General features: G+C 48.7%; 1 protein-coding gene across 4 annotated transcripts in view; it reads left to right on the forward strand.

Moving 5' to 3' along the window:
* Window positions 1-23980, forward strand: part of ADARB1 (adenosine deaminase RNA specific B1) — a 116899-nt gene that overhangs the window by 57668 nt on the left and 35251 nt on the right. For all 4 annotated transcript variants that reach the window (XM_068547203.1, XM_068547206.1, XM_068547204.1 and 1 more), the window contains exons 3-4: window positions 17775-17849; window positions 21395-22329. In XM_068547203.1, the coding sequence (XP_068403304.1) occupies window positions 17822-17849; window positions 21395-22329 (963 nt within the window). In that variant the 5' untranslated portion in view covers window positions 17775-17821. The remainder of the gene's footprint in view (window positions 1-17774; window positions 17850-21394; window positions 22330-23980) is intronic.

Here is a 23980-nt window from a genome sequence, read left to right on the forward strand (position 1 = left end):
CTAGTCATGAATTTCAGCGATATTGCTGAGAAAAATGTGAGTTTTCGTTGCTTTTTATTACCTTCTTGGTGCACACGGTGTCCGCTTGGTGGCAGATTCAGACCTTCATTTCTGGGGAGTTCTCTCACAGCTCTGGTGTGTTCCCTGGTCATGTGTCTGGTCCTTAGACCCACGAGTCCTGTGCCTTTGGCTCTCCACCCTGCAGGTCCAGGCTGTGATGCCTCTGATATTTTTTAAAGTTTTTTCTTTTCCATTCAGTCTTGTTTGAGTTTTTAGTCAGATCTGACCATTTTTGTCCTTTTGTACATTGCTTGTACATATGCATGTTTATGTTGGTTCTTTCATCTACACATACCCGGTTTAAAAAAAAAACCAACCCTGGAATCAAGTATACATAGGTTAACTGGGTCAGAGGTTTTTCTACTCTAGACTGAGCAAAATCACTCTGTCTTCTTTGAAGGCCCAACCAGATTTACTTTATACTTCATAAAGTGTATGTTCTAATTTGTTTTTAATAATTAGTAGTAGAAAACGTTGTTTTTAAAGGATGGTTCAAAAATAATCTTTAAAGAAATACCTGTCTAAACCATGGCTATCAATTGTATACCCAGTTCAGTTTCAAATTTACATTCAGACTTGATGACACTATTTGTTTCAAACTTTCCTTCAGTCTGTAACTAGGAATCAGAGCTCTCTGTGCGCAGCCCAGGCCTCTCAGATTTGAGATGGCCTCTGCTGCCGGCATTACTCCATGGGCCACCTAAGCCATCTGGGGTTATTTTGTCATCCGTGGGTCACCCCAGCCGTTCGTGGGCCACCTTAGTCATACGTGGGCCACCTGAGCCATCTGTGGGTCACCTTAGGCCTCCGTGGGCCACCTCTAGTCATCATGGGCCACCTGAGCCATCTGTGGGTCACCTTAGGCCTCCGTGGGCCACCTCTAGTCATTGTGGGCCACCCGAGCCATCTGTGGGTCACCTTAGGCCTCCGTGGGCCACCTCTAGTCATCGTGGGCCACCCGAGCCATCTGCGTGCCATCGTCTGTGGCTGCTTCCTTGTTTTTGGGTGGCTTTAGGCTATTGGAACTAATTTTAGGGCCTTCAAGTGTCTCCCCCCCTTTTTTTCAAATCCAACACCTGCTCTACTTATCTGATCAATGTAAATTTTTATTTTAATCCAAAGTTCCTTGGTAAAGTCACTTCAAAAGAAAATGGAAAAAGCTTACTTTAGTTTGTGATCTTAATTGAGTGGAGGAAACTTGCAGGTGCAATGCAAACTACCCTCCCCCTAATCTGCTCGGAACTGTCTTGCCTTAGAAAGTAGAAATGTGCTTAGTTGAAGAAATACGTGCGTGTTACTTTGACCTAATATTGTGAGGAATCTTAACATATTGAAAAAGTAAACTTGAGTGGCCGTGCTTTTGCTGCGATGGCGGCATTGTGGCGGGGGAAGAGCTTGGGTCCCGAGCTGGGAGTGTCCTGGGTTCTCAACAGTGTCCTGCCGCCTGCCCAGTTGTGACCTTGGACAGGTCACCTAGCCTCTCCAGCTGGCTGCTCCTCTTCAGAAGGTGGTGGTCCTGATGATACGGCAGCAGCTGAAGCCAAGGTGGCCCCTACTGTGTCCTGCACACTGTCCTCACTTGGTCTCCCCAGCAAGCCTGGGGGGAACCATCGTTGTCACCTCAGAGCCAAGAGGGTGAGAACTTGCCGTGGCCCCAGGCTAGAAGGAGGTAGAGCAGGGCTTCAGCAGGGAGACCTGCTCTGGGCTTTGTGCTGATGACCCCTGTGCTGTAACCATGGCCATGCTGTACGGTCGTGCAGGTTTTACACTGCACAGCTCCACTCACAAACGCTTGAATGGCATCCCTGCCGGTTGTAAAACAAGTGGTGGTTGTGTCCAGCCTGCCCCTCGTGTGGTCATTGCAGAGTCTCCTTTACTAAGATTTGGTGACATTTAACTGGAGTGACCGGCAGGTGATGGTCACTCAGTACACTCGTCCTGTGCACACCGCCTCAGTGGCTGTTCCCTCCCCCAACCGCCCAGCCGCAGTGCCTTTCCCGGCTCTGTCTACACTCAATACTCAGGACTCACCCACTCTCACCTCTGTGCAGGTGAGTCCCACACCTGAGTCTCCAGCCCAGACCTTTCTCCTGCTCTCCAGGCTCAGACCCCGGGTCCCCCAGCATCTTCTGGGGAATCACCTCATCTCCAACTTGGGACATCAGATTGACCTCCCGGTGCCCACCCCCCCCCCCCCAATCCACAGGCCTCCAATCTCAGCAGCTCTGTCCTTCCAGGCTCTCAGGCCAAAAGCCGGGGCCGTCCTTTCCCTTCTGCCCCAGATCCAAGCTATCAGGAGAGCCTGCCTACTGTGCCACTAGGGTGCATCGAGTCTGGTTATTTCTTACCTTGTCCACGGCCGTCAGGCTCTGACCATCGGATCTGTTTGCACTGGTCTCCTAACCTGTCCCCCCGCGTCAGCCCTGCCCCACACCCGTCCTTCCCCAGAGGCCAGAGGACAGGCAGAGTGAGCTGACCCTCCAGTACTTCCAGCCTCCTGGCTGTTCCTGGGCCACGCGGGCTCTGCCTCGGGGTCTTCGCCCTCTGTCTTCTTGGAATGCTCTTCCCCGGGGCCTCGTGTCAGCCTCCTCAGCGCCTTAGTCTTGGCTTCATTACCGTCTTCCTGGAGCCGTGCACTGTCCTCTGACACGCGAGTCCTTTAACTGCTGGTGACGCTTAGTGCTGACTGGGTTTCTTTTCCTGTTGGACGTGAGCCCCATGCGAGCCTGTGAATGTCCTCTGTTCACCGACAGAGCCCTGGCCCCGAGGATGGTCCCGGCACATAGTAGGTGCTTGCTCCCAGTTGGATGAGTGAGTGAATGTTTGCTGTGTTTCTTATTAAGAGATATTTCTGAGGCACCATGGTATTAAATCAAGTACCATTACAGTTTCCTGTGTGTTGATTGTATGTGAATAACTAATGAGGAACTGACTCATTTAGAGACTGTAGAATTCTAATGGAATAAACTCCTTGTTTCCTTCTTGAAAGAGTAGAAAAACAGTTTTCAAGAGTCTTATCCTAAGTTAATAGTCCAGGAACATTAAATGTTGGAGTCTTTACTCTAGGACATAGATAAATAAAATTAATTAGGTACCAGGAATGTCAGATGCTAAATGGTGTACAACTATTTCTGACATTCTCCTAGAATTCAGTAGTTATTAACTTGCAAAGATGTGACAGCTGAAGTCCGAAATTGGTGTACTTTTGAAATTGGAAAAAGCTTTAAAGTGTTTTTTTAGATTATTAACTGTCAATTTAATGGTTCTAGAAACCATATCTGATGCAGCAAATCACTGCCATTCTGCTGTGAATTTCTTGATTCCCATGAATACAGGTATTCTATTTTTATGCCCCTCTTAAATAATCCTAAAGGTAGCAGAAAGCAATGGGAAGAAAAAAGAAGAGCATGATAGATGCAGAGAGAGGAAGTTACTTCACCTTTGGGAACTTCTCGTGGAATGGCTGTAAGTTAAGACGCGCTGAGAAAGGTGGTGCTCTGTTAGGGCCCCCCCCCCCCCACGTCCGCGGCCACAGACGCTGCATCAGGGCACCACTTGCCTTGTCATTCCGGTGGGTTCTGACTCACTCTGATTTTCAGGAAAGCGGAAAACATGGCATTTATTACGTGAGGAAGATTAACTGTGCGTTCGGTCGTGTCATTTGATGAGAAAAAGCAAATTATCACTTTATGAAGTACAGGCTATATGCACGTAACTGCCACTTTTACCTGACTTTTTATACGAATGTAGAGCGAATGTGAAATTGGGTTGTGTGATGTGATAGCAGGAAGCCAGCATGTCCTTGTGTTTCATAGACTGTTCGGTGCCCTTTAGTTAGAAGGAACCTAAATAGACTCGATGTTGTCAAACCAGGCGTCTCGAGAACCGTGCCTCTGTCCCTCCTGCACCCGCGGGGTCGTCGTGAGCGGAGGTGCCGCAGGTGCCGCAGGTGCCGTGGAGACGCCGCGCCACATGCCCCACCCCGCAGGACATGGAGCATGTGTCTGGGTCAGGAGGGAGAAGGGAGTGAGGAGGCCTTTTGGGGGGTTTCCATGAGAACAGCAAGGCAGGGCAGAGTAAACCACTTAGGATTGGCCAGTTTGAGTCACCCTGGCAGGCTCTGGGCTGTAGCGGTGGTTTCTGGTTGCCTGGTCCCTGCCTGAGTGATCTGGGGCAGGGGCGGGGCAGCAGGGGCCTGGCGGGAGGTTAGATCGCAGTGTGGGCTGTGGTTTGCATTGCTCCTGGCCGAGCCCTCTGCTGTCTCCGCAAATCAGCCCATCCGGGAGGGGCAGTATCTCCTTCCCAGGGTCTGCAAGGCCCCCAAATGCCAGAGCATCAACAAAAAGAAAATATAGTTAAAATAATTTGCAGTGTGATGTGTGGATGCCACACAGACAACTACTGTACAGAACCCAGGAAAGCAGAGTTAGAACGACTGCCGGTAAGAGCTGAGCTGCACCTGCAGCTGGGGACGGGGTCGGAGGGCACGCTCTCAGGGTTGCACTCTGGTCCCTCCCCAGGGTGAGCGGTGGGTTCTGTCCCACCAGTGCCCACTGCCTGGAGCCCTGGGGAGGGGGGTTCTGCAGGGCCAGGTCTTCTGTGGAGCATGTCCAGACGGGCACACACACAAATCTAAGAGTAATAGGAGCTGCTTGATGTGACAAAACATGGCTCAGGCTCCACGTGCAATCGTGGTGAAGCCGGCGTTAATTCGTGTGCACCTTTGGAATAATAAGTTGGAAAAACGATGCTGGCATTATCAGGAAAGGAACACTTTTTATGCAAGACACGGTCAGTTGTGTGGAGAGAAAGATTTTGACGTGTCGATTAACTTTTCTTTTGCTGAAGGGCTCTGCTACTCACATCCTCCCTGCACACTGACTCCCCTGCGAGACACCCCCGTCCTCAGGGCTCTCGGATGCAGTTGCCTTTTGTTCCAAGGACAGGGCCCCCAAGATGTGGGAGAGCATCTACACAGCGTGTCTGAACGAGGGGGGCTGAGGGCTGTGGGTTGTGCTGGGCCAGTCCAAGTGCGGGTCCCGTGCCCTGAGATGTGTGTGTGTGTGCGCGTGTGTGTGTGCGTGCGTGCATGTGTCTGTGTGCGTGTGTGCGCATGTCTGTGTGCGTGCGCGTGTCTGTGTGCGTATGCGTGTGTGCGCATGTCTGTGCGTGCGCGCGTGTGTGTGTGCGTGTGTGCTCTGCACCCCCCAGCGAGCCAGGCTGGGTGGGAAGGGGAGGGTCGTGCCTGCCTGGCCCCAGGTGCCCACGTGCAGGTGGGGCCAGCGATGTCCCCAGGCCATGGGGCCCTGGGCCCCTGAGCAGTGCTGCGTGGGAGCATTACTTTGGGCAGTGTTATTTTGTGAACTGGAGTCTTGGTGGTTCTACTTCATTATTTGAGGAATTGTGTATATTCTGGAGACGCTGGGGTTTTTTAGGCAGGACTCTGTTTGCTGGGGAGATGGTGTCGTCCCCCCTGCCGCCCCCGGAGTCATGTCCCTGCCCACTTTGAAGGGCTGAGGGCCCCTCCATCTGCGCTTTGAAGAGTGAGCCTGGGGCGGGGGAGGAGCCGCCCTCCCACGTGTCCACGAGGGCCGTCGCAGGCGCGCGGCGCGGATGGTTGGCTGAGCGCCCACCCCAGTGGCCGGGAGCTGGGACGGGGCCGGGCTGGCCAGGGCTGGCTCCGCTCATCGCGGGGACCCTGGCCATGGGTACTGTCCTCAGCATCCGGCGGTGTAAAAGGAGGCGCAGGAGACGCTCTGAGAGGAAAGGTAACTCCTTTGTCTTTCATCCTGAAGTGCAAATACCCGGCTTCCAACGCGGTGCGCTGCGGGAACGTGTTCTGACCTGCCTGTGAGTTTATCTTGTTGATGCCGGTTACTTCTGCTTTCCCTCTAGAATGCCTCTCTTTTCTTCTGTTGGCATTTCGTAGAGTTTTAGCTAAGGACTCACTTACAAAGGTAGATTTTAAAAACATGTCTCTAAACATGTCTAGGAATCACGTCAGCTTCAAGGTTTAAAGTATTTTTTAGGAAGACATTGATGAAATCTTTGAAGTGTGTAGCTTTGAGTCCCAGGAGATTTTCCCTCTAGAGACAGATGCTTTGTAATTTCTCCTTTGCTGCCACTCTTCCTTACTGACTGACTTTTCTAACGTCAAAACTACTCTTCGTGCTGTGGTAAGACTGGCTGCCGCTGTTACAGTGTTTTCCTTTTAAAAACACGGAGAGCAAATTCCTTCCATTCAACACTCCAGATAATTTCAGTCTTTAATTCAACTTGATGTGTTAAGATCAATATTCTTTTCTTAACACCAGATTTAAAAGTTGCCTGTGACCATAAAAATCACAAACTACTGGCTTTGGGGTGAATTGTTGCTTTAAGAGGTGTTGAGCGTTTGCTGTCTCCACGTACTATGCGTTAACTAACAGAAAATGTCTGAGGTGCAGAGGTGCTTCTGCTGAGGCAATAGCCAGTTGTCTTCCGGGCGCCACCTCGTTACCCAGCAGCTGACAGGGCTGGAACGGGGTCTTTCTCCAGCACCGCATCTTCGGGGTCTTCTGCGGCAGGAGACAGTCATCTCTCCAGGAAATAAAGTGAGCCACAGTTCTTCAGCGTGGCTTCCCAAGAAGAGGAAGAAGAAATTCATTTTGGAGTCAGCAATCTGTGATAAGAGCATCTTGCTCACTGTAACACAGACGCTTGTACTAACGGAGCTCTGTGTCTAGGAGCGGCAGGGCCTTGTGATGTGTGACTTCTGCGGGCACCATGCCCACCGTGTGTGTCCAGGACAGAGGCACCGTCCCCAGGGCACGCGGGCGTAGCCTTCTCGGTGTTCCTGCTGCTCCCGACCTGCACCTGGTTACAGCGTCGGTGTGTCTGCTCTCCTCAGTCAGGCATGAAAGAGCAAGATGGCATTAAGACAAGCAGTAGGAAATTAAGACAAAGGCAAAAGCCAAAACTGCAAGAAATTTTCATCCACATACCCTAAATTTAGACTTGCCACTATTTTTTCTCCATGGCCCCTCATCACTAAACATATAAATTCGGGAAAATTTTGAGAAGCATAAGAACAATTCTGTCATCATTCTTTTGGAACTTATTGTAATTCACATGGTTTGTATTAGTGCCACTGTATACAAATTCTAAATGTCTTCACACATTCTAGAATCTTATTCTTCAGTGGGAAAACCATTCCCAAGTACGTTGCGGTTTCAGACCAACATCTTGAGAAATTGGGTGTTACAAGATGTAGCAATGCAGTGTATTAAGTGAGTCGTGCTCGCTGGACATTCCTGTGTGTGTAGATTCATTGTGAACACTGCTAAACAGCATTAGGTATGTGTTAATACCTGTTCCTATTTATAACATGCCCTATATTTGAAACTAATAATAATGCCTTTAAAAATTATGAGTATTATTAGGACTGGCCATCCCATTTATACCAAATTGGGAAAGTTTTACAAGATGTGAAATGTAGTCTTTTAGTATTGTATAATTTTAAAGTGCTCCAAATCGTGTGTAAAGACTGGTATAACGTGTGCCTCTTCGAATTTAGTTATTTGTCAGTACAGTGTAGCAGCAGGTTCCTTGGTTTCAGTAGCAGTGCGATTTCAGTGATTTTTCACTGCTCCTGTGGAAGGGTCACTCCCTTCCACAAGGCAGGGTATTGGCTGTTTACTCTGGATGAGAGGCACATGGCTTAGCTTAGTTGTCAAAAAATTATGGTTAGAAGAGGACAATGTGCAATTTAAATACTGACCAGGACCCCCATACAGCAGACACTGCTGTCTTGGTAGGTGCTGCCCCCTGAGGCCCGAGGTGGGTCTGGAGCCCAGGTCACACTCCCGGGGACTGTTAGACCAGCCCTCCCCGGGCCCGACCAGTGCAGACGCTGTCGCCTTCTCTCCACTCACGGCAGTGGGAGGGGCGGGGTGGAGAACCCAGAGGGCTCCTTCACCCCGCGCCCCCCACCTTATGAATGCCCGCCTGTATTCTGCGACGCAGGGCGTTCTCAGCGAGTACTTCGTCCTGAGTGTGGCAGCACCCTTGTCTGTGCCCCGTCGTTCTGCACACCCTGTGACGGCCACTGTCACCGTGCTTGTGCTGCAGTCCAGCTGGGCTCCCCACGTTTCCAGGATGGAGAAGTGAATGGGGGGTGGGGACCTTTTATAGAAATGGAGGCCCAGGCCTGTAGAGGTGAGCCACCTCTGATAGTGCTGGAGGACGGGGCATGGGCACTCTGTGCCATCGAGGAGATGCAGACAGTACCTGAGGGAGCAGGCAGCTGTCATGCCAGGCTTCTTCCCTGCTTCCACCTTGCTGAGAGACTGCCTCTTTGTGAGGGGCAGAGTGCTGTGGCAGCTGGAGGCTTAGGGCGGGAGGGCATTTGTCCACCCACCCACCCACCCATCCATCCACCTAGCCATTCACCCACCCACCCATTCATCTGTTCACCCACCCACCCATCTACCCACCCATCCATCCATCCATCCATCCATCCCCCTAGCCATTCGCCCACCCACCCACCCATTCATCTGTTCATCCACCCATCCATCCATTCATCCACCCATCCATCCACCTAGCCATTCACCCACCCACCCATTCATCTGTTCATCCACCCACCCACCCATCTACCCACCCATCCATCCATCCATCCCCCTAGCCATTCGCCCACCCACCCATTCATCTGTTCATCCACCCACCCATCCATCCATCCACCCATCCACCCACCCATCCATCCATCCACCCATCCACCCACCTAGCCATTCACCCACCCACCCATCCATCCATCCATCCCCCTAGCCATTCACCCACCCACCCATTCATCTGTTCATCCACCCACCTACCCATCTACCCACCCACCCATCCATCCCCCTAGCCATTCACCCACCCACCCATCCACCCATCCATTCATCCACTCATCCACCCACCCGCCCATTGATCCAGTCCACCCACCCATCCATCCATCCATTCATGCAACAAGTAGCCATTGGAGCCTTCTATGTGCCAGCACCAGGGATTTGGGCACCCATGGGACATGTGTGGGTGACAGGATGGCAGTGGCAGAGGGATAGCTTCAGCTTTCAGGCCTGGAGTTCGCTCTGGAATGGGCCACCTGAAGTACCATTCGGTGGGTGAGGAGGGGGATTTCTGTGATGCATTGCTGCTGTGCTGTGTATCTCAGGAAGGAAGGGATCTTAGCCAGTCTCTGGCAAGAGTGGGAGACACTGTCTCTGCCAGGAGAGGCGTGCAAGTAAGGGAAGTTGCTGACCCCTGGTGGACAGCAGTTATGGATGGAAGGCCCAGGGCTCCCAGAATCTCTTGTGACAGATGTGTGGGTACATTTCATTGCAATTGTACAGATGGGCTTCCCAGCACAAGTGGGGGCCATGCTCCCTGGGAAGGAGCTCCTTCAGCTGGGGGTGTGTTCCAGGGATGGGCAGAGTCACCCTGGTTTGACAGTTGAGATTCTAAAGCAAATGTGTGGAGTTATGTGGAATGTATTTGAAATACTATGGGAACTGGATCAAATCTTAACAGTGCCTATTCTTAGTGTAATTATTAGTGTTCATATTGAAAATACAGCTCACAGTATTCTCTTTTTTCCCTTTCATTCCAGAAAATAAAGTGTAATTTTCAGATAAATGGGATTTTAATTAGGCCGTGATGAACAGAGCAAGCATGGACCGTATTTCAAATGTGTTGTTACTCTTCATTCATCTCGAAGGACAGAGTGTGGTTATAAAAATAATGGAGTTTCTGTTTATTAATCTTCACAATAGTGTCCTACAGAGTAGTTTCACTGCGCTAAACAACGTCTGCGCCTCACCTGTGCATCCCTCCCCTCTTCCCACCCCATGGCAGCCACTGATCTTTTTACTGTCTCCATAGTTGTGCCTTTTCCAGAATGTCATATGGTTGGAATCATACAGTCTGTAGCCTTTTCAGATTGGCTGCTTTCACTTAGGAATATGCATTCAAGTTTCCTGCATATCTTTTCTTGACTTGATAGCTCATTTCTCTTTAGCTCTGAATACTATTCCATTGTCTGGATGGGCCACAGTTTATTTGTTCACCTACTGAAGGACAACTTGGTTGCTTCCAGGTTTTGTCAACTGTGGATAAAGCTGCTATAAATATCCACATGCAGGTTTTTGTGTGGACATAAGTTTTCAGCTCCTTTAGGTAAATACCATGGAAAGCGATTGCTGGATCCTGTGGTAAGAGTCTGTTTAGTTTTGTAAGAAACCACCAGACTGTCTTCCAAAGCAGCCACACCATTCTGCATTCCCACCAGCAGTGAATGAGAGTTCCTGTTTCTCTGCAATCTTGCCAGCGTTTGCTGTTGTCTGTGTTCTAGATTTTCACCATTCTAATAGGTGTGTAGGGGCATCTGATTGTTGTTTTAATTTTCATTTCCCTGATGACAGCTGATGTGAAGCATCTTTACTTATTTGCCATGTGTATATCTTCTTTGGTGTGGTGTCTGTTCAGGTCTTTGGCCTATTTTTTAATCAGGTTGTTGTCTTCTCATTGTTGAGTTTTAAGAGTTCTTTGTATATTTTGGATAACAGTCCTTTATCAGCTATTTCTTTTGCAAAAATTTTCTCCCTGTCTGTGGCTTGTCTTCTTGTTCTCTTGACATTGTTTTTCATAGAAGAGAAGTTTTTAATTTTAATGAAGTCCAGCTTAGCGATTCTTTTTTTTCGTGGTTCATGCCTATGATGTTGTATCTAAACAGTCATTGCCAAACCCAAGCTCATCTAGGTTTTCTCCTATGTTATCTTCCAGGAGTTTTACATTTTACATTTAGGTCTGTGATCCATTTTGAGTTAATTTTTATGTAGTTTGTAAGATCTGTGTCTAGATTCATTTTTTTGCATGTGGATGACCAGTTGTTCCAGCACCATTTGTTGAAGAGACTATCTTTGCCCTGTTGTATTGCCTTAGCTCCTTTGTCAAGGAACAGTTGACAGTATTTATGTGGGTGTGCTTCTGGGCTCTCTATCCTGTTCCATCGATCTATTTGGCTCTTCTTTCACACTGTCCTGATTACCATAGCTTTATAGTAAGTCTTGAAGTCAGATACTGTCAGTCCTCCAAATTTGTTCTTCTCCTTCAATATTGTGTTGGCTACTCTGAGTCTTTGCCTCTTTATATAAACATTGGAATCAGTTAGTTGATTTCCACAAAATACCTTGCTGGGATTTTGATTGCATTGAGTCTGTAGATCGAGTTGGGAAGAGCCAAAATCAGCATTATTGAGTCTTTCTATCCATGTATATGGATTTTCTCTCCATTTATTTAGTTCTCTGATTTCGTTCATCAGAATTTTGCACTTTTCCTCATATAGCTCTTGTACATATTTTGTTAAATTTATACCTAAGTATTTCATTTGGGGGGGTACTAATGTAAATGGTATTGTGTTTTTTATGTCAGATTCCAGTTCATTGCTTGCATATAGGAAAGCAATTGACTTTTGTATATTAACCTTGTATTCTGCAACCTTTCTATAATTGCTTATTAGTTCCAAGAGTTTTTTTGTCGATTGCTATGGTTATTTTAATTATTCCATGTTGCATTTCACTAGAAAAAAACATGTGTTTTAAAAGTAATGCTTGAACCTCATTTGCTATGCACAGTCTGCTGTATCTAGTTCAATGTGTACAAAATCTCTAAAGGATAACTGAACATCTATTATTTGGATGGTTTCCTAGGAATGGAACTATTTCTTTGTAAAATATTGTAAATTGAATGGTTTGAATATTTTAATGATATTAGTTTGTTTAGAAAGCAAAATATTGGAAGCAAAATACAGATCATGAATGCATTCTCTAAACATGCATGATTAAGTTGTTGAATTTCAGATTATTTTTCTTCAAATTATGTAAGAATTCTATACTTCAGTTATCTTTGTTAAATAAATAATAAAATCATCATTCAGTTTTTTGCTATAGCTGTGAAATTAGTCTAGCCTTTAGCAAGTTGCTTGATTTATAGTAGAGAATTAACATGAAGAATCTTCATTTTAACACTTTGCTCTTTAAAAATTTGTAGTGTATGGCTATTAAAACTGAAACCCTTAACAGTCATTAAGAATATGTAAAACTTTTCTCAAAACCATCCTGTTCGGAGAGTCACGTGGATAAAACCCAGTAATAATGGCTAGTAATTTTTGTCAAGTTACTGCTTGTCTTAAACATTTTTTAATCTATAAATTTTTAGTGAATTCCTAAAGATAGCATTTTTCACCAGCACAATAGAGAATTCATGTTCTGATGCATCCTGAATATTAATAAGTTATGTTCTGTGTATTTTATTCCCGAAAACCTTTTTTTCACCAAGGGAAGGGGAGGGAATGTGTGCAGGTTGACGTTTCCACAGTGAGGATAAGGGTGCTGTCAGAAGCGGATAGGAATGTTGTATTTTACATATATATCTACACCTTGGCTTCCATCATGAACATCTACAGTGTATGAGGAATCACACAACAGATGACCATTTACCCACCACCCACTTAGAAAATAAAGCATTGCCTGTCGGATCATGTTATTGGAAGCCAGACGCGAACCCATGGGGAACCGAAACCGACACTGACCGAGTGGCCCTGGTGGGTCCAGCTTCCTCTTCCTCCCGGGCTTACCCCGTTTCCAGGCCCACGTGTTAGAAAGCGCATTGGTCAGTGGTGTGGGAAGCCGCTCTGTCCTGAGTCCGTCTCCCCGCTCCACAGTCCATGAGCCGCGGGCATGCTTTGGATGCTGGCGCCCCATCCTTTCCAGTCTGAGAGGACCAGCCCCACCTAACTGCTCCTTAGTTCAGAGTTCTCCTGACTATTCAAACCTGATTATTTGTCCACATAAGATCAGCTTTTCTAGTTCTATTTAAAAAAAGAAAAGTTGAAATTATAACTGGAATCAAGTTAAACTTAAGTCCCAGGTCTTTCGATGCCAAGTTTAATGGTCTTTTCATTCACGCCTCCCTGCCCCCCCGAGTTCCGCTTACTTCTTAATGCTTAGGGGACCCTGAAAAATGAAGAAGGCATTCGAATACTGCTGTCAAGTAAAGCTTTTCTTTACCTGGCCATTCCTGGAATTTTGTTCCATATGGGATTTTGGATGGGGTTTTAATTCTTACGTGTTTGTAGTCCAGGCCATATGAGGTGCTTTTCAGAATGAAAGAAAAATGTTATGCAAAATGCTCTAAAGTGCTTGCATTGGCTATTTTGCTTTGTTTCATAACCTTCAGTACGAGAGTTGGCATTTGTAGAAGCTGAAAATATTGGCTTCTGCTCTGCAAGAGATTTCTGGCTTCCACTTTTAATTTACACGTACCCACCCACACTGTGCACAGCCTGATTATTTTCTACTGTGAGACATTTTCCCTGTCCTTTTTTAGAACTTTAATATGAAAGAGCAGGAAAACGAGGCACGTCCTGCAAACGAGGTGAGCTCTGGCGGCGCAGGGTTCTCCTGTGCTCCGACTGCCCGTCACCGTCGCGGCAGGCGTGGCCTCCTCGTCCTGGACCTCCAGGGAAGCCAGCCTCCCAGCGCACCGGCCGCTATACTGTGTGCCTTCTGCCTGCTTTAAATTGACCTTCTTATTTTGAGAGAACGTACATTCACGTGTAGCTGTAAGAAACAATACGGGGAGGACGGTGTTCCCTTTACACGGCACACTGTCACAGCCGGGGTGCCGACCTCAGGACAGTCAAGATCCAGAGCATCCGTCGCCCCCGCCCCCCTGTTATGCTCTTATAGCCACACCCACGCCCTCCCCACCCACAGCCACTACTCTGCTCTCCATTTCTACAGTTTTCTCGTTTCAAGAATGTTATACAGTTGACCCTTGAACAGCACAGGGGTTGGGGTGCCGACCCGAGGTGCAGTCGGAAACCCGTGTGACTGATAGTCGGCCCTCTGTATCCTCATCCTTGGACTCAGCCAACCTCAGGCTGTGCAGTGGGGTAGGTCGTGCTTAGTGAAAAAAAATCTGTGTCTCAGTGACCCATGCGGTTCAAACCCGTGTTGCTCAAGGATCACCTTTGTATAAATGGGCTGTAGTGTATGTAACCTTTGGGATTGGCTTTTTCACTCAGCCTAATTCTCTGGCGATTCATCCAGGTAATTGCGTGTGTCAATAGTTTGTTGCTTTTCATTGTCGCATGGTGCTGCATGGTGTGGATGGTCCACAGTGTGTTCAACCAGTCACCTGCTGAAGGGCACTGGGTTGTCTCCGGTTTGGGGCTATTATGAATAAAGTTGCTATAAACGTTCCTGCACACGTGTTTCATGTGAACGTAAGTCTTCATTTCTCTGGAATAAATGCCCACGTGTAGTTTTAAGAAACCACCAGACTGGTTCCCAGAGTGGCTGTACCATGTTACATCCCCACCAGCAGCGTGTGAGTGACCCAGTTTCTCCCCTTCCTCGCCGGCCCTTGGGTTGTCATTATTTTAGCCCTTCTCCTAGGTGTGTGGTGGAATCTCACGTGGTTTTAAGTCCCATTTCCCTCGTGCTAATGATGATGAACATCATTTCCCGTGTGAACATCCGTCGTGTGCGTTCTTCGGTGAAGTGTCTCTGTAATGGGAGCGTGTGTTTCACTGTTGAGAGCCTCTTGTGTATTTTGTGTGTTGGTGTGTGGTTTTCAGATACTTGCTCACAGCCTACAGCTTGTCTTTTCATCTTCTCAACAGGGTCTTTAGCAGAGCAGACGTTTTTTAATTTCGATGGGCTCCAGTTCATCATTTTTTCCTTTTATGGATCGTGCTTTCAGTGGCTGATCTGCACACTCTCTGCCGAGTCCTAGATCCCACGGATGTTCTCCTGTGATTTTTGTAAACGTCTTGTAGTTTCATGCTTTACGTTTAATAAGCCCATGGTCCATTCCAGGTGAATGTGTGTGGGGGGTGGGGGGTGTGAGCTCTAGGTGCCCGGCTGCCCAGCACTGTCTGTTGACGAGGCTGTCCTTCCTTCTTTGCGTTGCTTGTCCGCCTTTGTCAACAACGAGCGGGTGTTTTGTGGGGGCCTGTCTCTGGGTCCTCTGTTTTGTTCCGCGTGGTCTGCCTGTCTGTCTTGGTGACTCGGACTGTATAGGCAGTGTTGAGATCAGTTACTGATTCCTCCCACTTCTTTTTTATGACGGCTGCTTTAAACTTTTCTCAGATGACGCTGATGTCTCTGGGTGGGCATCGATTGTCTTTTTCCATTCGGTTTGAGATCTTCCTGGCTCTCAGTGTGATGAGTGATCTTTGATTGAAACCTGGACGTACTATGTTACAAGAACCTGAGTCTTACTTGGACCTCTGCTTCAGCTGGCTTTCTCTCCCAGCCCTCTGTTGGGGAGGGGAGACGCCGCCTCATCACTGCCGGACGGGGGTGCACGTCCAGGTTCCCTGGCCTCCACTGGCACTGCTGGGTGGCGGCCTCCTGTGACACCCGCAGTGGGGAGGGGGCAGGTGCCTGGGTACCGCCGGGGCGGGTGGAAGTCCAGGCTCCCCGCCTGTTCTCCCTGACTCTGCATCGCCGGGAGTGAGGGGGGGAGGGGGTCATCACAGCCCAGAGGGAATGAGACGCGAGGCTCCCCCACCCCACGTCGTTGCTGGGTGGGAGGCTGGGGTCTGGCTGAATGGGGCGGTTCGGTCTGTCAGGTTCCTGTCCTGCTGGGAGGTCCTCTCCTGGTCCCTTGGCCAGAGAGACGGTTTTCGTTGGGTGTTTTGGTCTGCCCATTGGTGTTTCCAGGTTTCCGGCTTCTTCAGCTCCAAGCCTGGGATAATGATGCAAAAAGAAGACGTAAGGGACTCGCCGCCACACCGTCCCCGGGTCCCCTGCTGCTCTGCCGTCTCCCCTCCGCCCTCCCGAGCCTCCTCGTGCTTGCTGTGTCTGTGCCGTCCAGGGTTTTCAGTTGGACTAAACGGGGGACGTGCCCTCCGCCTTCCCACCACACGAGCCCCTGTGCCTGCTTTGAGTCCAGCTCTCAGCCAGTAAGAACAGAGTGGTCTGGACAGCTTGTGTGGTTGCTTCCAGAACTGATAACTGAGTTTCTCAGAAGCGCTTTCTAAGGGCCTTTCTCACACAGCCTCTGTGCTTCCCGCACGCCACCTGTTCATAGCCTTCACGTTGTGTCCCGCCGCCCTCTCCTCCAGGATCAGCTTAACCACCACACGCCCTGACCGTGGCCGAGAGGACCCTTGGAGCACCTGCATCTCACTGAGGGCATGGGCGGTCTGGCACTCGCGCCCATTCCAGACCTCAAGGAAATTACTTCCACTGAAACTATTCCATAGTGGAAATATTAACACACACACCGATACAGAATTGTGTGACGAGCCCGAGTGCCCGTCAGGCAGCACCGGCAGCACCAGCCGTGGCCCCTCAGGTTCATCCGTATCTACCTTTTCCCACCACGTGGGATCATTTTATAATAATGAATCCCAGGTATCATTTCGTCTGTAAATATTTCAGTATATATCACTAAAAGATAAGCACTATTTCCACACCTAAAATGACTGAAAGTTACTCCTTAATACAATCAGCTATCCAGACAATATTTTTATTTAAATTTCTCAATTGCAGAGTCTGTCTGATTCATTTTAGGTTCTTGTAGTATCCAGTACTGTGCTTCTCATATAATAAACTTTCAGAAATTTATGCTGAAGTAATTCATGAGTATAAAATGTTAATGCTTTAAAATCTATCTGGAACACTTTCGTGAATAAAGGAGTCTAAATAAAAACTCATTTAACTTTTAACTCATTTAACTGTATGTTTACCAGATATACAGTGAGAGTTAATGTCATTAACAAATGGTTGTCATGGAAACTGTTTTACATACATGTTACATGACAGAGATGTATAAGGTATAAGCATGATTTAGCAGATTTTAGTCACTATTTCCTTAAAAGCAATAAATTTGCCTCTTAACTGATTTATAATATAAATTTAATTTGTATAAAAAATGTGACTACAAAATTTGCAGATCTTTTTCCTCAATGGCAATTTGATGGGATTCTTTATTACAGATTATATGTTAGTACAGTCCTGCAAAGTATAGCCAAGGTATTTAGGAAGAGGAAACTCTTAAATTTGTTAATAATTATATAATTGGAATAATTGTTCTTTGAGGATTTCTTGTGGTTTCTCCTGACAACAGAATAATAAGTTATACATGGCTAAGAAATTAGATCAGATTCGAACAGTTATGTGCTTTTTAGTTCCGTCCGTGCGATGCTTCTCAGTCAAGGTGAAGGGGAGGAGTAGGGTGAACGCTGCGGCATGTTCTTGCTCCACAGCTTTATTTTATAACCCAAACCAAAGTCCCCCCAGAACAGAGGTCAAGTGGCAGATGGGCTGGAGTTCTGTTTGGGGTTTGTCTTGACGAGGCGTCTTTCTGAGATTTAAACGTGTCACCCTTCCCTTGGTTCGGAGCTCTCCATGGTCCTGACCCCTGGAATCCAGGCGGTCCTCCGCAGCGTGGCCCGAAATCTTCCCTGCCATGGTACCCGCCCCCTGCCCAACAGCAGAGTCCTGGCCAGGATCCTGGGGTGGGGGTGGGGGGGACGCTGGAGGTCCTGGACCATGCTGAAGAGGCGGGAGCATCAGAATGTTCTGTCCAGAGGGCAGACCTAACCGTCCTTGTTCTGCGACTTTTTCCACAGAGGAGACTTTACCTCATGTGACTGGTACACTCAATGTCATTTTCTTGCTGTCTTTCAGACAGAAACAGTCTCCGCCAGTCAAGAAACCCTCAAAAGTATTTTGCCATGGATGTAGAAGATGAAGAAAACATGAGTAAGATCTAGGCCTATCACGTAGTATCAAGTGGCTAATTTTCTATGAAAATCTTAGTGTTGTAAATGTATTGAATGGGACCAGCTTGGGGAAGGTGATTGTTTTCCTTTGATACAGACTGCTAACGGTGGCATGTGTTTAATTTTTATATAATCTCTACAGTAGGTATCGGTGTCTACTGTGGGCATTTCCTTACAGCTGTTTGTCTGGATTTTCATTCCTTGCTGTCGTCCTGGGGTCCTGATGCACATGCCTGGAAGGGGGAGGCCTGCCTCCAGGTGCACGTGTCATAAAGCCGCATGGCTTCGTGCTCTGTCACTGCGTGGTTCTCATGATCATGGTCCAATTTCCATCTGTGTAAATCTGAGATAACCTTTGAGATTGGTCATTTGAGGTGACAGTGTATAAAATCTTCCCTTCAAATATGGTGGGTTGTCCGTGCGTTTTGAAGGAAGGGGACTCGCGTGAGTCTGTTGATCTTGTTTCCAAAGACTTTGATGGGCCTTCAGGCTGCCGTGGCCTGAAACCCCTTTCCACACTGCCCTCTGGGACGGAGGGGACGGAGGGGCAGAGAGCCTCAGCTTTCCCGCTCTCGACATTGTTCATAGATGTTCATAGATGAAGAGTTCAGTGAATATACTTCTCTATTCTGTTTTGTCTTTAATCCCGGAGAGCAGAGCCTTTGCATAAGGTTAAATGCTCCCACAGAAGTTGGGAGCTTTCAGTAGGGAGATCACAACAGAGACATCAGTGTTCTGGTATGTGTGTAATGTGCATTGTTACTTGTCCATGTTGAGAGGTCCCAGGAAGAACCCGCAGGCGTGAGTGACGAATGGTCACCGCGGATGAGGATACAGTCCACCGCTTTCCCTCGGCCTCACCCAGAACCCACAGCCGAGGCCTCGGAGTTGGCTTGTCTGCACGCAGAAGCCAGGGGTTCTGCTCCACGAGTACAGTGGGCGCCGTGGAGTTGCTGGGTCTTTGCTGGGTGACCCCGCAGTCGTGTGCCCTCAGGCTGGAGGCCATTCCCGGGACGCAAGCGTGAGAAGACGTGACCAGGCGCGGTTTCAGTCTATGTGGCGGCACCCACCTCCTCCCGCGGCCTCTGGCTGCCCGTGGTGCTGCCCCCAGCACAGCTGCTCTCGGGGTCTTTGGAACCCAGCCTGTGTTCTCAGGGGTCAGCCCACTCCCCACTCCCACTGTCACCCATGGCGCTGGTCATCAGGTATGGGAGGAAACGTCCCAGTGTGTGTAGGGATATAACTATCCCCAGACTGATCCGGTAGTCTCTTACTGAGATAAAGAATCCTTCTGAATTCATTTTTCTGGAAAGATAAACTGTTGGTTCTAGCGCTGAAACTTTGAAATGCCAGTCCTGTATTTTCTATCATTTTGAAAGTGATGAAGAATTTTTATCATGGTTAATATTCACATTTATGAAATAAAGTAGCATGATATGGAAAGAGAAAGCATCTATTTAAGAAGAGTTATGAGAGTGGGAGGTCTTTCTCCAATTTTAGTGTTTTATTTTCCTTTACATAGTAGCATTTTCAGTAAAGTAGAACATGAGCAGTATTTCCATGCTTCTGAAGCAAATAAGAGCTCAGAATCTATGTGAACTATCTTATAGAAAGTGTATTTTTCTATAATCAATACTGATTATTTTTATTTTTTAAAAGAAAGCGTTTGTTTGTTCCAGAGATTATAAACATTGGATTAAATGCACGTCAGGATACATTTCTCATGATCTGACTTCTGTAGTGATAATTCTGTTCAGCGGTAACGTCAGAACGTAAGCCGTCATGTCGCGTGTGATATTCTTGCTCGTTTGTTAATCTCAATTCTGTCCTGCCCCACCCTTTCTAACCTTTTGTTTCCCTGGAGCACCGAAAGGAGTAACCTATTGAGCTTTTGCTGGAGGATGTTATAAATGAAAATTTAGTGTCCATTCCGTCAGCTTTGTCAACTGGGAGAAGTGGTGTGTGTCAGGAGTACGTAGGAGGCATGAAGTCTGTAGGGAAAGCTTGGCCATCTCCCAATCTCTGCCACGGTGTGGTGGCAGTCTTCCCGTGGCCTGTGTTTAAACCAGGGCTGTTCTCACATCTCAGCTGAGTGGTGACAGCCCTGGGAATCTGAGAGCTTGAACTGTGGGGACTGCCAGCCGGTGACCCAGACTTGCTGCCATGTTAAGCCCCCTCCCGTGGGTAGGGCCGATGAGCGTTTTCACTGTGTTTCTCAGTTTCCTTAGCATAGTCAGAATCTACTTTCACGTTATGTAGTAGAAACGGACCGAGGGCCACCGTATTCGGGTACTTGTAAACTGGCTTACAATTGTGAAAAATATTTCCATTGCTTAAAAGACTTACGTGGATTCTCAGAAACTAGTGGTAGGTCTTCAAGTACATTCATGTCAACAGTATTGTAAAGCCCTGTGATAGTTACCCCTGAGCTTCCTGCGGCCAACAACGTGTGCAAACTAACCAGGAAAACAAGGAGTTACTTCTTTTTCTTTTTAAAAAAGCTTTATCTGATAAACTTAAAGGGGAGAGTGAATGCTTTTTTATTCCCCTTTTTGAAATTAAAATCATATTTATTTTGCCATGAACTTTTAGAGTTCTAAAATTATCTTTATTAATTGTAAAAATAAACTACCTTTAAAGGTAGGATAACTAAATTATTCTGTAAGTCCATCAAATATTTGTTTTTCTAAAAAAGACAAAGATGCCACCTTCAGTTGGGAAGTTAGGGAGCTGTGGCCGTCTGCAGTGTCAGTCTTCCTATCTTGCCTTATATATTTTTTTCTATCATGGGATGTATTAAGGATTCAGAGGCAAATCAGTCCCCATACATAATGAAACAATCTTAAATGAATACTAGAAGTGAAGCTATATCCTTCAAAATAATTTCTAAAAGGCCAGAATACTTTGCATAAGCAGTTTTCTAATATCCATGAACCAAACCAAATAACTGCACATATTAATTGCATATTTTAAACCAGAAAAACTAAGTAACTTGTGAATGCATGTTTTAAATAATGTCTTCTTTTCTGGGAAAGGCTGCAACTGAAAGCCCAACATGAGTATAGTATGAGAGTAGATGGCATTGAAAAGGAGGAAAATGCTAAAATAAAGTGTACATTTGTCAATACTGATATTAGATTTATTAATGTAAGGTCTTTCTGGGTTAGTTTATCATCCCACATTTTGATAAACTTCAATAAAATTCCTCTAGATGCTTCGGAATATTCTCGTAGAAAAAGATGATTTAAAAATTCACCTTTCAATGCAAAAGCAGTCCGTGATACTAAATAGAAACAGGATTAGTGATTGTTTCTCAGAACGTCAAATTACTCCAATTATTCCAACTTAGGTGGATAGATAGCTCTGTGGTTAAATGCACAGCTCCACACGTCTGCAGCCAGGAACAAAATGTGTAAGCACACATCACTTAACCAGTTACAAAGGGCGATAAAGGAATCTATAAATTTTGCATTTACAAGATCCTGCAACGAAGGCGTTGTAAGTTACTCTTTCTGGGCACCGCAGGTTCGAGCAGCACAGATGTTAAGGAAAACTGCGGTATGGACGGCGCGCCCCCCAAGGACGGCAGCGCCCCGGGGCCTGGCGAGGGCACCCCGCTCTCCAACGGGGGCGGCGGGGGCGCCGGCAGGAAGCGGGCCCTGGACGAGAGCAGCAATGGCCACTCCAAGTTCCGCCTGAAGAAGCGGAGGAGGGCGCCGGGGCCCGCGCTGCCCAAAAACGCGCTGATGCAGCTCAACGAGATCAAGCCCGGCCTGCAGTACACGCTGCTGTCGCAGACGGGACCCGTGCACGCGCCCCTCTTCGTCATGTCCGTCGAGGTCAACGGGCAGGTCTTCGAGGGCTCCGGCCCCACGAAGAAGAAGGCCAAGCTGCACGCGGCCGAGAAGGCCTTGCGCTCCTTCGTCCAGTTTCCCAACGCCTCCGAGGCCCACCTGGCCATGGGCCGGAGCCTGTCCGCCAATGCAGACTTCACGTCCGACCAGGCTGACTTCCCCGACGCGCTCTTCAATGGCTTCGAGACCCCGGACAGGCCGGACATGCCCTTCTACCTGGGCGCCAATGGCGACGACTCCTTCAGCTCGAGTGGGGACCTCAGCCTGGCTGCGTCTCCCATGCCCGCCAGCCTGGCCCAGCTGCCCCTCCCCGTGCCCCCGCCGTTCCCACCCCCGAGCGGGAAGAACCCCGTGATGATCCTGAACGAGCTGCGCCCGGGACTGAAGTACGACTTCCTCTCGGAGAGCGGGGAGAGCCACGCCAAAAACTTCGTCCTGTCCGTGGTCGTGGACGGGCAGTTCTTTGAAGGCTCGGGGAGGAGCAAAAAGCTCGCCAAGGCCCGGGCCGCGCAGTCCGCCCTGGCCACTGTCTTTAACTTGCGCCTGGACCAGACCCCGTCTCGCCAGCCCGTCCCCAGCGAGGGCCTCCAGCTGCACTCGCCACAGGTGAGGACAGCCGCCCGAGCGTGGCCGCGTCTTGCTCATGCTTTTAGACGGGGTGCGGTTGCCATGGTCACTGGTGTCTTCTCGCCGCTCTGTCCTCAGCACGGGGAGGTCCTGGTAAGTCCGGCTGCTGGCCTTCCCGTGACTGTGCCGGTTGTGGGGCCGCCGCGAAGCCCGGCCAGGGCCGTCAGGTGCAGCGTGGTCAGTGCCGCCCACGGCGGGTGGGCCGAGGTGCCCTCCCTGTGCTGCCTGCCCCTGTGGCGACCACAGCCCACGGCGGCCTGTCGCAGAGGAGACGGGAGGGGAGGGGAGGGCCGGAGCCCTGGCACCTTGCCCCAGCGCAGTGGGGTCCCCCCTCCGTGTCTCACCTGGGACCCAGGTACAGGACAGGTGGGGCTGGCTGGTCAGCAGCTGAAACCCAAGTCTGGGTCAAGTGCCAGCACCCCGCGGATCCTGTCCAGGCCGAGGCCGAGCCGCAGCGCTGGCGAGCACGCGTCAGAAGGGCCGGGGCGTCGGGGCCTCTGCGAGCGCTCCAGAGCCCCCCGGGTGCCTGGGGGTCTCGGCACCTGCAGTTCCCTGAGGGGTCCCTGTGGCTCCCCTGCTCAGCCGGAGGTGGGCACCCCTCTTAGTTTGGTCTTGGACAGGGCGAGAAGGGGGAATATCAGGGTGAATTTTCAGGGTGAAGAGAGGGGACATTTCAGGGTGGGCTCTGAGGAGAGGGAAGGAGGAAGTGATGTTTAGTTGTCATCTCAACACCCTAGAACTCTTCGGTTATTTATTGCTTCTTTTCCTGGAAATCCAAAATTATTCTGGTCTATTGTAAAAATGTTTCTTTCAGGGAGGAAGTCTGACCCTCTTCTCTATTCCTTTCTGTCAAAATATTATTCACTTTGAAGATAAAATACACACTGATCTGAGGAGAAAAAATGAAGGACTCCAGATTGACGGGGCAGCCCACATTCCCTCAGGAAACTCGGCTTCCGTCTTGCCTTTCTGTGACCTCTGTGCAGTTGTCACCCGAGAGGACCAGTAGTTCTCAGTTTTAAAAAAGGAAATTTATTTTCTTTCGCTTAAAGCCACCAAATACAGCATCAGTATAAAGTAACATATTCAAAGTATTTCGCTGATTTTTTATGAGCCAAGTAACCGCTTCCCGTGTATTAACTTCTTGTTAGTATTATTCATAAGAACCATTAGTCCATTTATCATTTTACACGTCGGTGGCACTAGTTCCCAAGGGATTTTTTATTTTCAGGCTTACTGTTTGATAGAGTGTTTCAGCCTGAGCTGCGGTGGCCCTGTCTTCCCTTAGCGCTGGCAGTCATGTGAAGAGGCTGGACTCATCAAATGCCGTGACCACCGGTGCTTGGTTCTGCGTGGGTGACACCTCGGTGGGGGGGCGGGGAGGCGGGCGGAGGTCTGCGTGTGTGTGGGTGTGGGTGTGTGCGTGTGCGCTGGCAGCCTGCCTCTGCCCTGGCTGTGATGTTAGTGGGGAGCAGTGACCAGAGCCCCTGGCTGGTGGAGCCTTGCTCGGGAGGGGCCGTCTCCGCCCTGCCCAGGTGGCCTCTGTGGCCCAGGCCAGCCAGGCTGGGAAAGTGGAGCTGTCTCTCCCCCCGCCCGAGCCCGCCCCGCTCACAGGGCCCCCAGGGTGGCT

This window comes from Eschrichtius robustus, chromosome 6, assembly GCF_028021215.1.
Source record: "Eschrichtius robustus isolate mEscRob2 chromosome 6, mEscRob2.pri, whole genome shotgun sequence".
NCBI lineage: Eukaryota > Metazoa > Chordata > Mammalia > Artiodactyla > Eschrichtiidae > Eschrichtius > Eschrichtius robustus.